We start from the raw sequence: 18,014 nt of genomic DNA on the forward strand, positions 1-18,014 counted from the left end.
AACTAAGGTCCATCTAGTCAAGGCTATGTTTTTTCCAGTAGTCAGGTATGGATGTGAGAGTTGGACTGTGAAGAAGGCTGAGCGCCGAAGAATTGAAGCTTTTGAACTGTGGTGTTGGAGAAGACTCTTGAGAGTCCCTTGGACTGCAAGGAGATCCAACCAGTCCATTCTGAAGGAGATCAACCCTGGGATTTCTTTGGAAGGAATGATGCTAAAGCTGAAACTCCAGTATTTTGGCCACCTCATGCGAAGAGTTGACTCATTGGAAAAGACTTTGATGCTGGGAGGGATTGGGGGCAGGAGGAGAAGGGGACGACAGAGGATGAGATGGCTGGATGGCATCACGGACTCGATGGACACGAGTCTGAGTGAACTCCGGGAGTTGGTGATAGACAGGGAGGCCTGGCATGCTGCAATTCATGGGGTCGCAAAGAGTCAGACACAACTGAGCGACTGAATTGCACTGAACTGAACTGATGATGAAAAGGACATCTTTTTTTGGTGTTAGTTCTAGAAGGTCTTGTAGGTCTTCACAGAACTGTTAACTTTAGCCTCTTTACAAATAATTTGGAAAACTCTGGAATTTTCTAATAAAGTTAACCATACATCTATTCTATGAACGAGCAATTCCACTCCTATGTTTATTCCCAAAAGAAGCAAAAGCATAAAGGCATGAAAAGTCTTGTACCTGAGTGTTTATCAGTACCTTTATTCATAATATCCCCTAACTAGAAACATCCCAAATGTCCATCAACAAGAGAATTAATGAACTGTGAAAACTCATGTAATGGATAACTATTTAGCAATAAAAAGGAATCAACTGATGATATACATGACAACATGGATTAATCTCAAAAACAGTATGTGGAATTCAATGAAGGCAGTCAAAAGGTACAAACTTCCAGTTATAAATAAATTCTAGGGATGCCATGTGCAACATGATTAGTATAATTAACAATATTGTATGTTACATATGAAAGCTGCAAAGAGAACAAATCATAAGAGTTCTCACAAGGAAAAGTGTATTTCTATTTCTTTAATTTTGTGTTTATGAGTTGATGGCTGCTCACTAAACTTAATATGGTAATCATTTCATTATTTATGTAAGTCAAATCATTATGCTGTATGCCTCAAACTTATACAGTGCTATATGTCAATAAAACTGGAAGAAAAAAAGACAGAAACAGTATGTGGAAGACAGACCTAAAAGAACAAACTGTATGATTCCATTAATGTGAGATACAATACTCTGCAACTCTAATGTGACAGCGAACAGAACAAAGGTTATCTCTGGGAGGGGATGATAGAAAGGAATATAAAGCAACATCCTGGATTAATGGAAATGTTCTCCAGCATGATTCTGGTGATGATAACGTGGGTATATATTTGTTAAAACTCATAAAAGAGTACACTGCCATATGTGCATTTTACTATATATAAATTATACCTCAATAAAGAAAATAATAACATAGAAACACACTGAGATAATAGTCACTCATCAACATAAACTTCTAACCTTATCAATTTTTAAATATGACTAGAGAAGTCTTCCCTGGTGGTTCAGAGGATAAAGCATCTGCCTGCAATGCAGGAGACCCAGGTTCGATCCTTGGGTTGGGAAGATCCCCTGGAGAAGGAAATGGCAACCCACTCCAGTATTCTTGCCTGGAGAATCCCATGGACAGAGGAGCCTGGCGGGCTACAGTCCACAGGGTCGCAAAGAGTCGGACACGACTGAGCAACTTCACTCACTCACTCACTCAGAGAAGGAACGCAGAAGAATTGATGCTTTTGAACTGTGGTGTTGGAAAAGACTCTTGAGAGTCCCTTGGACTGCAAGGAGATCCAACCAGTTCATCCTAAAGGAGATCACTCCTGGGTGTTCATTGGAAGGACTGATGTTGAAGCTGAAACTCCAATACTTTGGCCACCTGATGCAAAGAGCTGATTCATTGGAAAAGACCCTGATGCTGGGAGGGATTGAGGGCAGGAGGAGAAGGGGATGACAGGGGATGAGATGGTTGGATGGCATCACTGACTCGATCAATGGACATGGGTTTGGGTGGACTGTGGGAGTTGGTGATGGACAGGGAGGCCTGGTGTGCTGCAATTCATGTGGTCGCAAAGGGTTGGACATGACTGAGCAACTGAACTGAACTGAACTGAGAGAAGGAAGCAATGGCACATAGCAAAGTAGAAATAAAAATAATTTAGTTGAAATAAGAAATGATTTTAAAAGCTTATATTCATAACAATCCAGAAATAAAGCTATAAGACCAACTGAATTAGTTAAAGTGAGATTTTTCTATGAGTAACTGAAACTGAAAATGATGGTGGCTCAATTAAGAGAGAAGTTTATTTCTCTCTCGCATAAAGAGATGTGATGGCAGCTCTATAAATTCCAGAGAGTCAAGTTTCTTCTGAATTTCTGTTCTATACCCTTAACATGTTCCTCATTTTCCAAGATTGCTGCTCAAGCTCGTCACCATGAATATACTCTAGCCAGCAAAGAAGAAAGTGACAAAGGGCTTGTTGTCCTTTCTTTAAAAGGTATCTTTAATACCTTCCAAAATTCATACTCAACATCACTATTTACATTTTATTGACCAGAACTTATTGCCAAACTTAAGACAGGTGGGAAGGTTGGAAATGTATTCTTTATCCTGATACTGTATATGCCCAGAAGGAAGGGTCTGAAGAAAGCCATGAGAGGAGACCATCAAGTTGACTTTTGTATTCACCTAACTATTCACATGCACCTTCTCCCCATATGCAAAATGCACAATCCTCTCCTAAAAGAAGGCAACCTCAAACTTTCATGAAAGAAATCAAGAAACAGTGAAGTGCTCTGCACAAGGACAGAGAGGTAATCTGGGACCACGTGGTAGTGAGGGAAATGGGCCAGTAGAGACACACTGTGTGTGAGTGTTGGTCCCTCAGTCATGTCCAACGCTTTGCGACCCATGGACTGCAGCCCACCAGGCTCCACTGCCCAAAGAATTCACCAGGGAAGAACATTCCTTCTCCAGGGGATCTTCCCGAACCAGGGGTCAAACCCAGGTCTCCTGCATTGCGGCCAGATTCTTTACCATCTGAACCACCAGTAAGCACCCCATACTGTCCCCTCTCTGAGTCTCAGTGCTGTTCGCCATAGCCTGGCCAAGCCAGTCTGGTGCCCCAGCCTCCATATACCTAGAAGGGGAGCAACAGAATCACACAGAAAAGTGGGGTGATGTTTGGGCACAATGCCCTGACCCCTCTCCGGCTTCCAGGCTTCTCTCTCAATCCCTCCTTCCCAGATGCAGTGGCTAGCAAACTCACCTGCAAAGGTCCCCGCAGAGACGCTAATGGCTATGAGGGACACAGCAGCAGGACCCAACTGCTCAAGCCATCGGTCCACTCACATCACATCACATCACTTCACTCTAGGGCTTTAAAAGACCATGAATACTTTCCTAAGCTAAATGTGAGATAAGTTCTCTTCAGTGACCCCAGACCAGTAGAGATGCAGGACACACACGTGACTCTCCAAACATTTATTGGGTTGACGTCAGAAGTCTCCACACTCCGTAATACTTCACCCAAACTTGGGTTGAGCCCGGATGTGGCCACTGGAGCTCTGGGAAGGGGGTTCCAAGACTGCGTTGCCCCCGGAGGGCTTGTGTGGCAGAGGCAGATACTCACAGGTGGATCTACACTGGGGAGCAGGGGACCTTTTCCGAACCCAGATAACTGAGTCACATGCAGACATGGCAGGACCTCCTCGCTCTCTCCCAACAATCAATCACCACACAGATCGGTTTGACAAAAGTGTCAGATCTAACACTGCTTCACGGGTGATGACGTCTCTTCTTCGCCAGGTGTTCCCCGTGATGTGGAGGAAGCATCATGTCCACCTGGCAGGTCGCTGTCCATCCAGCTGGGATGGTTTCACCCACTCCTTCCTGGCAAGCAGAGCACGGCCAAGTTGTAGACATGGATGAGCCAGGGAAACTTCCAGGGCTTCTTGCTGCCAGCTTTCTGTCATGTGAATCTCCACAAGATCAGGGGATACCAAATGGAATTCAGGAATTGGCACTAAACTAAGAGTGGGAGGTCAGAGGCAGAGCTAGGTGTGAGACTCAGAAACAGGGGGCAGTGTGAATCAGAGTGATCACAGGGTCACCAGGAGGCCCAGGGGCAACACCACACACAGCGACAGGAAGAGGCGCACCACTGGATACAAAGAGGCGGCCTTGTTCACCACTGCAACCAGCCACTTAGCATAGAGGGCCGTTTCTGTGTAAACTCCAGGCGTATTGTTACGACCGCAGCCAACGCCCCAGCTCACAATCCCTACCTGGACCCATGTGGTACTGTACTGACAGACCAGAGGGCCCCCAGAATCTCCCTGAAAAAGAGAAAGAAATCAAACTTCAGGAATGGAAGAGCACCCACATCAGAGCAGGCTGACTGCACAGCAAAACACTGAGAGATGGACATCTGTGAGCCTTCCCCAGACATCTCCCACGCCCAGATTTCTGTGATTATAAGAACGGAGAACTGAAGAGTCAACTGGAAAATTTTAGTATCCTCTGAAGGTGTTATGACTGGTCATTTCCCATACTACGTGCCTGTGCGCTAAGCTGCTTTAGTCATGTCCAACTCTTTGAGCCCGCCAGGCTCCTCTGTCCATGAGACTCTCCAGGCAAGAATACTGGAGTGGGTTGCCATGCCCTCTTCCAAGGGATCTTCCCAACCCAGGGATCAAACCCAGGTCTCCTACGGCTGCTGCACTGCACACAGATTCTCTACCACTGAGCCACCAGGGAGGCCCTCCTATACTACAGTGATTGTCAAACACTTCAGATATGATCTCTGCACTGAGCCCCTTAATCCATACACCTAGCCTAAGTTTCTCTAGAGCTCCTGACCATATAGCCAACTGACTCCATATATTAAGCTACACTCTCAAGACATCCCACATACTCATCCCAGCTCATGCAAACACTGCACATCCTTTTCTAAAACTGCTCTGGTGCCCCCCACCAACCACCTCAGTCAGAAACCCAGAGTCCTCTTCAAGCTCTCCCCTGCTCCCATCCTCACATGCAATCGGTTACCAAGAACTGATGACAATGTGCTTAAGATCCCCTCCACCCCTTCATGAGCCCAGGTCCCACCTGGGGCTCAGCACCATTGCCCACATGGAGAAAACAAACTCCTGGCCTACAGGCCTGCCTGGATAGGACCAAGAAACGCAGCATAGCCCTGCAGGCCACACATTCTGACTCCAGCCCCCTACTCTAGCCATACTGGCCTCCTCATTGCTCCAGACCGGAAACCCATTTCCTAAACATGGCCGGTGCGTCAGACCTTGAGCTCGGGACTCACTGCTCCCTCTCCCACAGTGATGTTCTCCTCTTGCCAGGACCCAAACACTCATCCTGAGACCTGTCCCCTGTCCCCTGCTTAGGAAGGTGGCTCAGGGCAGAGGGGAGGCTGTGGGCCCAGGACTCCTACAGGCACTCCCAGGGGGACCTGGGACTTATGTCTCTGGAGGGCCCACATCTGTATAATAAGATGTATAATGTCTAGGTGGCAGGGTTGTGAGCTGGGAGACTGAGCTAATGTGGGTGAATGGCACCGGAAGTGCATACAGAAAGAACTCAGTTAAGGAACTACATGATTATCATCATCACCCCCAACTTCACTGCATCCTGGCAGCACCCCCAGGATGTGGGGCTCCTCCCTATTGGAGGAACAGGCCAGGACAGCTCACGGGTATCTTGAGGGGTTCTCCCCTGAATCTCCTTAAGTAAAGGCCGAAAGATAAGGTGGGAAATAACCCAGGCCCTGTCACTGGGGAAGAAGGATACTTTGAGGGGACAACCTCAATACAGAGGTGGCAAGGGACCCATGAACTTACCTGACAAGAATCCTTTCCTATACTATTATAGCCACAGACCACTCCTTCTTGCACTAAATCCTTATCTGTTCGTAGGGCCATCTGGAGCAGCCCATTACATTCTTCATAGTACATGATATATTGGTCAATCTCCTGGAGAACTTCAGACACAAGTGGGCCTTCTACAAACAAAGAAGAAACTCGGCAGTGGGTAGATCTGCACAGGTGAATGATAAGCCCCCAAACACCTTGAATCCCCCCTGAAGAAGGCATTATAGAGGTTATTATCCCCATCTGACAATGGAAGAAACTGAAGCCCCAAGCTGACAAAGAGAGAAGAGAAGGTAGGAAGCAAATCCACGACAAAATAAGGAAGAACAGATCAGGACAGGAAGAGGCAAGCCTGACCATCATGAGAAATGATAACCAAGCATCTGTCACTCTGCGTATCAATAGTAACCATGAAAGGCACCCCTTACATCACCAAAGTGTCTTTACTTTAAAGCAGAATCACAGATGCTCAGACAAGGAGCACCTGAAAGCAACAATCCAGGCTCTTTCCAGAGATAAGAGGCCCTATAGCCTCACCAACAGGGGTCTTCTGGCTCTGCCAAGACCCCCAAGGACAGGAAGTTCCCTACGCACCAAGGCAAGTACTTCCAGCAACAGACAGCTCTGACTGGCAGACAGCTCATCACGCCCTGAGCAGAAGTTAACCCTGGGAAGAACTCCAGAGCATCCGGTTCTGTCCCCAAGGAACCTAAAAATACCCCCAAACCAGTCAGGCACACATCCCCACAAATCTGCAGGAGACTTTGCCCATGTATTTCTTCTTCAGAGAACAGCTCTGGTTCCCAGGACTGGTACCTTTCATAAATGGCTGGCATCAAATATTTGTGTTGCAACAAAAGATCTCAATCAATTTCTGGGCTCCAGCCATTTGGGAACCATTAACCTGGCTGCCCCCTTACCCACCTGCCAGGTGGTCAGCCTCCTCCCACCCCACCAATTTAGTGTTGTTGCTTACTCCAGGGATAAGGCTGCCCCCCTCTACCCAGGTTACTACCTTCCTCACAGTCTCACCAAATTCTTGCTTCCTTCCCCATCCGGTCACCCAGCACCTGGTCCCAGCTTGCACGTGGAAAGTCTTCTCAGGGATGCATATAGGCTGGATAACGCCAGTGAAATTTACAGGGTAGCGGAGCCGGAGAAGAGCAAGGTCATTTTTAATGGTTCCACTTGTTGAGAACTGAGGGTGAATGACGACATGGCTGACAGGGACCACCAACCCTGATAATATACCCTGGAGATTCCGATCTCCCATCATGACACTGTACTGGTAACGGCTGTGGGAAGAGGACATGTCCCTCATAGAGACCATGGGAAGCATCCTTTGTGCCTTTCCACACACATCAGCTGTTTCCCAATCGGGCCTCAACCTCCCTCACCACTCTCTCCATGCCCCTATCCCCGAAAACCCCTCCTAATGACTCTCAAAATTGATTTGCTACAACTGGTTTTGATCATCAAATTACCATTCCTGGTAACAAGACTACCAAAATGCAGAATCTCTCCCATTTTGATTGTGTCGACTTTAGTTTGGTTTGGGTTTTCTATCAACTTGCAGGGCAATAGAAACTAAAGGGTGTCTGAGGAGGGCAGGACTCTCGCATCTCCACTGTCATTACTCACCTTAAAATACAGTGGGCTGCAGTCAGCACCCACCTCTCTGTGACGAGGGAACCTCCGCACACATGTCTGTTACGGACCCTCAGGCTCACCTGCCAGGGCCACTTCCCTTCCTCGCTGTCCTGGCCTCCCAAGATTTTCAGGAACACTTGGCCGCATGCTGGGGTGAGGACAAGGTGGCAAGGAGAACCTCTGAGAAACAGGCCCTGCCTCCCGGGAGCCTCTGAGACAGCCAAGAAGGCCATGTCCTCCCAGGCTCCAGGGCAGCATTTCCAAACCTGCAGGCCTTGGATCCGCACACGAGGCGCACCGCCCCCTCGGGTTCCACAGCGGGGCTGCGCTGATTCAGACCCCAACCCTCCACGCTCCTGGGGAGCAGTAGCTCCCACCCTGGCGCCTCAGCCCGCCCCTCCGCACGCCCAGAGCAGAGAGTCACCTAAGCTGAACTCCACCAACTTGGGCACTTCCGAAGCACCTCCGGGGGCTGGCTGGACCGCCGTGCGGTTCTTAGTGCCGCCTCCTGAGGGAGCTGGAGAGGGCAAGGGCGTCGCCAACCCATCCTCCAAAGCCTCCGTGAGCCGGGGTTGAAGGAGCAGAAGCCAGACCAGGAGGCTGCGGGGGCCGCCCCGGGACGCCATGGGCTCCGCGACAGCCTCAGCGCTCTGCTGCGCCCCCTCGCGGCCGGCAGCTGAGTAGCGGCATGGGGACCACGGCGCATCTCGCCGCGGCGAGCCGGCCTGAGAGCGCAGTCTCGCTCTCGCTCTCAGATCCTCATCCGAGACAGTCTCCACCCAGAAATCAGCCCGAGACCGAAGGGTTAGAGTCCATCTGAGGAGACTGTCCTTGCTAGGGGCCAGCCGATTTAATGTTTTTGAATTGTGGTGCTGGAGAAGACTCTTGAGACTCCCTTGGACAACAAGGAGATCAAACCAGCCAATTCTAAGGGAAATCAACACCGAATACTCATTGGAAGGGCTGCTGCTGAAGCTGAAGCTCCAATACTTTGGCCACCTGATGCAAACAACTGACTCACTGGAAAAGACCCTGATGCTGGGAAAGATTAAAGACAAAAGAAGAGGAGGGCAACAGAAGATAGATGGTTGGATGGCATCACCGATTCAAGGGACATGAACTTGGGCAAACTCTGGGAGATAGGGAGGGAGGCCTAGCGTGCTGTAGTCCATGGGGTCGCAAAGAGTTGGGCATCACTTAGCGAGTGAACAACAACAACTTAAAGGCGGGTGCTTCCTGACACCCCTGCCTTTCTTGGTGTGGTACCTGGCCTGGAGCTGGTGAGGATGGGCAGTCTAGGAATTTGCTGAGGAGCCTTAATTCTCCATAACAGTTCCTCAAGGCAGGGCTCATTAACCAGACCTAGACTTGGAGGTTGGAGAAGGAAATGGCAACCCACTCCAGTACTCTTGCCTGGAAAATCCCATGGATGAAGGAGCCTGGTAGGCTGCAGTCCACAAGGTTGCTAAGAGTCGGACATGACTGAGTGACTTCCCTTTCACTTTTCACTTTCATGCATTGGAGAAGGAAATGGCAACCCACTCCAGTGTTCTTGCCTGGAGAATCCCAGGGACGGGCTAGCCTGGTGGGCTGCCGTCTGTGGGGTCGCACAGAGTCGGACATGACTGAAGAGACTTAGCAGCAGCAGCAGCAGCAGACTTGGAGATAGGGGGACTGCAGATGAAGTGGGCTGGACAAAGGGCCTGGCAGCCATGCTCTTTCAGTCATGGGGATGGTTACCTTTTAAAAGGAGACTCCAGCAAAGATAACTGTGGGTCAAGCCATTCTTATTAGCTCTATGTCCCTGATGTCTACTTGTCTTTCTTGCTCAAGTGCTTCTACCAGGCCTCCGCCTCTCTGGGTTTCATTATTTCTGTTGAAGTCAGGGGGAGAAACAACAATACTAACGTCTGAGTTTCAGTACTTCTCACTTTTTCCCAGCCAAAAGAGGATTGCCAGTTACAATTTTTTTGAGGATGTGGGTGTTCCTCTCACAATTTATTTTCAGTGTCTTCTTGAGGGGGTTATTATCTAAATCCCTCTCTCTCTGCATTTCTCTCTCAACATTAAGCCAGGAAATTTCTGGCATATCAACTTCCTTTTGTACAGTCCACTACTGCATTCAGGTTTAAGACCACCCAATAAACAGGTATCCATAGAATCATTCCTACTTGCCTGAACCACCAAACTGAATTCCAAATTTCTAGCAAGTGTGCTCTTCATAAATTTGGTCCCAACCCTACCCAATCAAGGATCCCTCAAATCCAGTCGTATCCATATACCCCTTGTTTGTTCCCATGTAGATCAGCAAAATCTTACAGTTCTTTTTGTAGGGAAGCCTTCTACCCTGGGTTATACTTTGCCCCTGTCCTAAAACATGCTGGGATCTTACACTAATTAGGTCTAGAAGCAATGAAGACTGGGTTGGTATAGGCAGAGAATTGGTGTGCCCTCATTATGTAATTTACTCACATGAAGTCATTACAGTGTCTCTAAGGCAGAGAGACCAGCCTTATCAAATGGGAGGAGGTGCTGTTTCTGTTAGCAAGAGAGGCTCAGTGTGGCTGGGGGTCAGGGTGTCCTAAATCTATCCAAATGTATACCCCCTTGTAGATTTTCAGGGTCTCACTCCCAAATCTATGGCCTAACTTTTTCATAAGAGTGCTGATGAATCTCTTAATTCAGTTGATGTTGAAATTCAGCAAACCCAAAAATCATGAGCCCTAAACCCCGTGCTCCACGAGAAGCCACTGCACTGAGAAGCCCACTCAGCACAACTGGAGAAAGCCCGTTGCAGCGATGAAGATGCAGCGCAGCCAAAGCTAAATTATTTTTAGACAGAAAAACCAATTGCAAGCTTTCTATTAATGGTGAACTACAATGATATTTTATGTGTTTCATCGTTTTGTTGGTGGGTTTTTTTTTTTTGCCACATGGCACGTGGGATCTTACCTTACTTCCCCAACCAAGGATCAAACTCGCCCCTCTGTACTGGAAGTGCAGAGTCTTAACCACCGGACCACCAGGGGAGTCCCCCTACATTTCATCTTTAAGAGTGCATTTCATGCAGAGAAGTGTCACCAAACGCTGCTAGTAACCCATGAACATATGGCTTGGAGCAAAAAAATCTTCACTTGAAAGGTATTTATTGAGTTCTTCTGGAGTCTTCTCCTGTCATTTGCCTTTTATCCTGTCATTACATTGCAAATTAATCACTTCATTGAAGTTTAGGTGGAAGCCACTCAACCACCATGTTAAACAGATTTTTGAAATATGTAAATCTCCTTTATGCTGACATTGAGGTACAAAAACTGCTTCTGGAACAGTAACAGAAAGCTCAGAAAAAGCTCTACTGCAAATGTGCGTGGAAATGCCTATCTTACATCTTGTTTTAGCTTTGGACAGCACAGGGAATTTATAAAGTAGCTAGATACAACTTGTGATTCAGAAAACGTTACTTATCATCAAAGTGATTTACCATAATATAGATAATAATGGGCTTCCCAAGTGGCACAATGGTAAAAATTGCACCTGCCAATGCAGGAGACAGGAAACACGGGTTCAATCCCTTGGTAGGGAAGATCCCCTGGAGTAGGAAATGGCAACCCACTCCAGGATTCTTCCCTGGAAAACTCCATGGACAGAGAACCCTGGACACAACTGAGCAACAGCACACACATACACACACAGACAACGACACAGAATTAATCAAGGATTGGGAAATACTGTCACAAGGCACTTTCACTGCCTAAAAATCTAATACCGTTATTTGAAAGAGGATTTATCTAAAGATATTCACTGTAAACTCAAGGGAAACTAAAAAAAAAGGTAAATAACTATAAGTAAGACAACAGTGGGGCTTCCCTGATGGCCCAGTGGTAAAGAATCTGCCTGCAACGCAGGGAACACGGATTTAGTACATGGTTCCAGAAGATTCCCTAGAGGAAATGGCAACCCACTCAGGATTCTTGCCTGAAAAATTCCATGGACAGAGGAGCCTGACTGGCTACAGTCCATGGGGTTAGAAAGAGGTGGACATGACTGAGTGATTGAGCAGAGCATGAAGACAATAGTGAGAGGAAAACAGAATCATAAAAAAGACTCCATTAATGTAAAAAGAAGGAGAAAGAGAGGAAAAGAGAAAGAAGAGACAGGAGAAATAGAAAAAAACAAGCAAGATGGTAGATTTTAATCCAACAGTAACAGTACTTACAAAAGTAAATGAATCTATTAGATTAAATTAGTAGTTTTATTAATTCATGTTCATGTTGTATTATATGAATTAAGACATACTGTCGAGATTTTTTTTAAAAGCACAACTATTTATCCACATTAAATATAGACAGGTTATAGGGGAAAGTGTAGAATATAATACATAATGCAAGTACTAATCAAAAGAAGAAATGGCTAGATTACTATCAGGTAAAGTCAACATCAGAACAAAGAATATTGTCAGGGATAAATAAAGACATTAATTGCATAGTGATAAAATCTAAATATGTTAGGATCCTAAATGGAGCTAGCAACAAATCTTCAAAATTAACAGAGCAAGGGCAAAAAAAAAGACATTATGACCACAATTAGAATTTGGAAATTTAACATGTGTTTCATAATTGATAGAAAAAGTATACAGAGAATTAGTAAGTATATATAAGATCTGCGAAACACTAACAGTGAATTAGACCTAATTGACGTTTATAGAATACTCTATCCTAACAACAACAGAATATACTTTTTTTTGAGTGCACATGTAGCATACACCAAAATACAGCATATTATGGACCATTAAACAAATGGCAGCAAATTCAAAAGAATTAAAATTGTACAAAATATGTCTTCAGATTATAAGAGTATTAAGCTAGAAACCAATAATATAAAAATATCTATAAAATTGCAAAATGTTTAGACAGATATTAAAACTTTGATTTTGTACTTCCAGAATGGCTGCATGAAGAACTTGACGGATTCTCTCTTTAGAGAGCAAGCTATTTATAGCTGGTGAAAATTATTAAAAAAATAACTATTTAAGTTCTCTGGAAATTGGCCTGAGAGGACACAGAAAACTGATAAATATTTATGCAAGAAAATCTAAAAACTCTTGGTGAGAACGAAGAGTTCTTGGCAAGAGTCTGTGGTATGTGAGCCGCGACCGGCTCCTATCCGCACTCCTTAGCTTCATATTATGGAACTCTGCTCTGGGCAAGCGGCCGTCAACCGGGTCTCCCTCTCTCCCAACTATGGTGTCACTCAGAAGTAGATAGCTGTGTCTTTCACTCTCCCAAGACCACCTGCAGAAGCTCTATTCTAGCAGGCACAACTAAGAGAACCAGAGCTTCCTTCCCTCACTTAATTCCTGCTCAGAGCAGAGGCTCTAGTCCAGGCAGAGCAGGCTAACAACCCCAGGTCTTCAATGGCCTCCTCCCAGCCCCTCCCAGAGCAGAGATTCCCCACGGGAGCAAGGGATATACTGTCTCACTCTCCAGTGCCCACTCCTGGAACAGGAGTTTCACTCCAGGAGAAGCAGGCTGCCATCCGCTTCCCTAGCTCTGCTGCAATAATAGCTCAAACCTCCTGCCCGGGAGAACAGGCAGGCTGAAAGACGTGCTCTGTGACTCTGGTTGAAATAACTGAATTTATTATCTGGAACAGAGGGTGGAGAAACTCATGACTAATGGAGTTGTTAAGAACAAAAGAGATCTTCCTGGTGAGCAGTTAAGAGAGCGTCAGCAGCTCCACAAAGCTAGCGACAGATTAACAGCAGATTAATCAGAAGTTTAAAAGAGAAAACCAGTGAAAGAGGTGGCCAAGAAGAGTGCTCTTGGAAGCACACTCATCCCCGGGGGGTCTAAACCACTGTGCATGGGCTAGGCTATGCCAACCCAGGAACAATAAGAGCAGGAAGCAGGGGTTTCCCTGGTGGCTCAGTGCTAAAGAATCTGCCTGCCGAGACACAGGTTCGATCCCTGATCTGGGAAGATCCCACAGCCTGCGAAGCAACTAAGCCCCTGCGCCACAACTACTGTTTGCGCTCTAGAGCCGGGACGCCGCAACTCCTGAGCCCATGCACCCTAGAGCCCATACTCCTCAACAACAGGAGCCACCGCAATGAGAAGCCCAAGCACTACAACTAAAGAGTAGCGCCTCCTTGCGGCAACTAGGGAAAACGTCGTGCAGCAACTAAGTGAAGTCGCTCAGTCATGTCCGACTCTTTGCGACCCCATGGACTGTAGCCTACCAGGCTCCTCTGTCCATGGGATTTTCCAGGCAATAGTACTGGAGTGGATTGCCATTTCCTTCTCCAGGGGATCTTCCCAACCCAGGGATCGAACCCGGGTCTCCTGCATTGCAGACAGACACTTTATCGTCTGAGCCACCAGGGAAGTCCTGGGGAAGTCCTGGCAAGTCCTGTTGCTGCACGACGTTTTCCCTAGTTGCCGCAAGGGGGCGGTACTAACAGCTAAAATAATAAATAAAAAAAAAAAAAAGAGCACGAAGTAGAGCAAATATAAATGCGCTTCCCAAACCAAACACAGATTTATCAGCAGAGGGCAGAACCCTTGCTAGTTCAGCGGGTCAAAGCACAACCTCTGACCAAATACTGCCTGCACAATGAGCTTTTCTGACCCAGGGGCAACTCCTAAAAACCCAGCTTAAAAATAAAATCACACTCATCCATAGTTGGCTGAGAGGCAGTGCACATACCAAAGGCTGTATCTTTTAGGAATGAATGGACAGGGAATTTCCAAGTTTCTAGTCATCAGATGAACATGTGGGGGAAAAGTAAATTCCCTAAACAGTGAAAACAGTCTCCAAGACATGCACACATTTCCAAAGGTAAACAGTGAAAATAAAACTAACCAAAGGGGCTTACACACAACCAGTGACCAAGAAGAGGCTTATGCTGATCCACGAGTTAACACTAGGAAGCCAGGCTACAAAATAAAAACAAGGGGGAAAAAAAAGAAAAACACCTGAGCAGGGATATCAGAGGCTGCAAATTGAGGGGGAAAGAGACTTCACAAAATTATCTCACACAAATACTAAACAAATAGACAAATGATCACAATCCAGGGTAAGCAGGAATCAGTATCCAGGTTTGTTATACTACATTATCTGTGATGTCTGCTATTCAATGAAAAAATTACAAAACATACAAAGGGATGAAATAAAATTTTAAACATAAACTTCTTTCTCTGCCTGTTTGAGCCACTACCCCCTCATCTTTAGTGCGCATTGTGTATCTGCATCATATAACTAAATCCATTTAGAAGACACGGGAATGCCTACTCACCAGAAGAAAAGCAATTTCCGCCTGACACCAGAAGGTAACTCCTTAGGAGATAACATTCCTTTCTCAATCCTATAAGAGGTCACAGTAACCCCCTAATCTTACTGGACTACGTAAATTGTCAATATGTGACTCTGATGCATAAACCTTGGTCTCAAATCTTATATAACTGTGCAATGACCTCTAAGAGGCAGAACAATACAATCCAGAGAACTTTCTAAAAGACTGTCTCCTGGATTATAATCCTCAGGTTGGCTCAAACAAAAGTTTCCATTTCTTTCTTAGACTGACTGATTAATTTTTTTATCAACAAAAGATACACGAAAGTTTAACCAATACATAGGAAAACAAGCAGATAACAGAAACTATCTTTTAGGGACCCCATGTGTTGAACATACTACACAAAGGCTTCAAAATAGTTATTTTAAATGTGTTCAGAGAAGAAAAATAAAATAAGCATCCACACACATACATACACACGTCATCTCAGCTGAGGCAAGAACATTCCTTTCTTTGGGATTCCTTGGTGGCTCAGACAATAAAGTGTCTGCCTGCAATGCGGGAGACCCAGGTTCAATCCCTGGGTCGGGAAGATCCCCTGGAGAAGGAAATGGCAACCCACTCCAGTACTCTTGCCTAGAAAATTCCATGGATGGAGGACCCTGGTGGGCTACAGTCCGTGGGGTTGCAAAGAGTCGGACACGACTGAGCAACTTCACTTTCACTTTTCAACACTTTCATGATTAAAAAAAAAAAACAGTAAACTACGAATAGAAAGAAACCGCCTCAATATGATGAGGGCCATATACGAAAAGCCACAGTGAGGGGCTTTCCTGGTGGCTCAGTGGTAAAGAATTTGCCTACCAATGTACAAGACATATGTTCAATCCCTGGTCCAGGAAGATCTCACATGCCATGGAGCAACTAAGCCTGTGCAACACAACTGCTGAGCCTGTGCTCTAGGCCCAGGAGTCACAGCTACTGAGCCCGTGTGCCACAGCTACTGAGCCCACATGCCTAGAGCCTGTGCCCCACAGGAGAGGCCACCTCAGTGAGAAGCCCGAGCACTGCAACTGGAGAGGAACCCCCACTCACTGCAACCAGAGAAAGCCCGCACAGCAGTGGAGACCCGCCCAGCCAGACATAAACTAGGTACATAAAATTATACATAAAAAAAAACCCACTATGAACACCATACTTAACGGCAAAAGACCTAAAGCTTTTCCCCCAAGATCAGGAACTAGACAAGGATCCCCACTTCCACCACTTCTATTCAACACAGTATTGAAAGTTCTAGCCAGGCAATTAGGCAAAATAAAGGCACCCAAATTGGACAGGCAAAAGTAAAACCATCTCTGTCACATGATCTTATATGTAGAAGTCCCTAAAGATTCCACACAAAGGAAAAGCCTAATAGAGATAACAAATGAATTCAGAAAAGTTGCAGGATGTAAAATCAACATGCAAAGATTTGTCGCATTTCTATACACTAATAGTGAAACCATCAAAAAGGAAATTAAACCAAATATTAACCAGAAATCAATGACAGCTTAAATACCAAACCGAAAACTGTGAAACTCCTAGGGCTTCCCTGGTGGCTCAGTGGTAAAGACTCCACCTGCCAACGTAGGAGACGAGGGTTGGATCCCTAATGTGGGAAGATCCCACAGGCTGCGGAGCAACTAAGCCCATGTGCCCCAACCACTGAGCCTGTGCTCTAGAGCCTGGGAACTGCAACTACTGAGGCCCGTGCACCCTAGAGCCTGTGCTCAGCAACAAGAGAAGCCACCGCAATGAGAAGCCCTCAAACCACAACTAGAGAAAGCCCGAACAGCAACAAGAATCCAGCACAGCCAAAAATAAATAAATAAAAATGTTAACACTCCTAGAAAAAATTATAAGGGCAAAAGCTGTGTAACCTTGAAGTAGGCAAATACTTTTGTGAAGTAATGCGTGCTTAGTCACTCATTCGTGTCTGACTCTTTGTGACCCCATGGACTGTAGTCCTCCAGGCTCCTCTGTCCATGGGGTTATCCAGGCAAGAATGCTGGAGAGCGTTGCCATTCCCTTCCCCAGGGGATCTTTCCCACCCAGAGACTGAACCTGTGTCTCCTGTGTTTCCTGCATTGCAGGCGGATTCTTTACCTACTCAGCCACTGGGGAAGCCCCTTTGTGAAGCAGACACATAAACAATTGATAGAATAAAAATTGATAAAGTGGACTTTATCAACATTAAGAAATTCTGTTCTTTGAAAACTACTGTTGAAAGAATGAAAAATTCAAGGCAGAGATTGAAAGAAAATATTTGCAATACATCCTTAGGACAAAATATTTGTATCCAGAACACATGAAGAATTCTTACAACTCTGTAAGAAGACAAATGGCCCAGTAAAAACAACAAAAGCCAAATACTAGTGACAGTGGTTACCTTGGGCCAGGGGCAGAGGGAAGAATGAACTGTGAAGGGACACAAGGGCACTTTTACAGGGGATGGAATTGTTCTGCATCTTGATTAGTGTGGCTTTACAAATATATATCTCTCTCAAAGCTAGTCAAATATGTGCAATTTACTGCACTTAAAAATACACCTCCCTAAAATTCATTTTTTAAAGTAAAATTAGGATTAAAACAAGGAAATTAAGAAAACAAGTCCATTTGCAATTTATATCCAAAAGAATAAAATACTTAGAAACACATTTAACCAAGAAGGTGAAAGTATACTGAAAGATACAAAAACTTCCTTTAAGGAAATTAAAGATTTAAACAGAAAGGCATCCTATATTGAAGAATAGGAAGACAGAACAGAGAGCTCAGAAAAAAAAAAAACAAAAACCACACCTCACATATATAGTCAAATGATTTTCAACAAGGGTGTCAAGAACATTCAATGAAAAGAGGATGGAATTTTCAACAAAGTGCGCTGGTAAGACTGTATATCCTTATGCAAAAGAATGAAGCTGGACCCTTACCTTACACAATATACAAAAATTAACTCAAAATGGATCAAAGACCTCAATGTAAGAGCTAAAACTATAAAACTCTTAGAAGAACACATAGGAAAACATCTTCATGAGATTGGATTTGATGGTGATTTCTTGGGTATGACTCCGAAAGCACAGACACAAAAGAAAAAACAGA

The 18,014-nt window shown here is 45.5% G+C and overlaps 1 protein-coding gene across 2 annotated transcripts; it reads right to left on the reverse strand.

Annotated features, from left to right (window-relative positions):
• Nucleotides 1-3,521: 3,521 nt before the first annotated feature.
• LOC120868173 (serine protease 42-like) lies at nt 3,522-8,214 on the reverse strand. 2 transcript variants are annotated; one of them, XM_040246830.1, is made up of 5 exons: nt 8,013-8,214; nt 7,580-7,736; nt 6,971-7,233; nt 5,909-6,066; nt 3,522-4,390 (listed from the first exon to the last, which is right to left on the reverse strand). In XM_040246830.1, the coding sequence occupies exons 1-5, from the start codon at nt 8,212-8,214 to the stop codon at nt 4,154-4,156; spliced, it is 1,017 nt and encodes a 338-aa protein (XP_040102764.1). In that variant the 3' UTR covers nt 3,522-4,153. The 2 variants fall into 2 exon arrangements, with proteins under 2 accessions (XP_040102764.1, XP_040102763.1); XM_040246829.1 differs by lacking the exon at nt 8,013-8,214 and having other exon boundaries at nt 5,909-6,069; nt 7,580-7,845.
• Between the last annotated feature and the right edge of the window lie 9,800 nt (nt 8,215-18,014).

This window comes from Oryx dammah, unplaced genomic scaffold (assembly GCF_014754425.2).
Source record: "Oryx dammah isolate SB20612 unplaced genomic scaffold, SCBI_Odam_1.1 HiC_scaffold_9, whole genome shotgun sequence".
Classification (NCBI taxonomy): domain Eukaryota; kingdom Metazoa; phylum Chordata; class Mammalia; order Artiodactyla; family Bovidae; genus Oryx; species Oryx dammah.

What these genes read in the sequence shown, in the direction of transcription:
- LOC120868173 (XM_040246830.1), bottom strand. Translation starts at nt 8,214, where the DNA reads ATGGCGTCCCGGGGCGGCCCCCGCAGCCTCCTGGTCTGGCTTCTGCTC. An exon ending in GGGAAGGAAGCAAGAATTTG is followed by an intron (nt 6,067 to 6,970) that starts GTGAGACTGTGA and finishes TGTTTGTAGAAG; the next exon opens with GCCCACTTGTGTCTGAAGTT. An exon ending in TAGGAAAGGATTCTTGTCAG is followed by an intron (nt 4,391 to 5,908) that starts GTAAGTTCATGG and finishes TCTCTTTTTCAG; the next exon opens with GGAGATTCTGGGGGCCCTCT.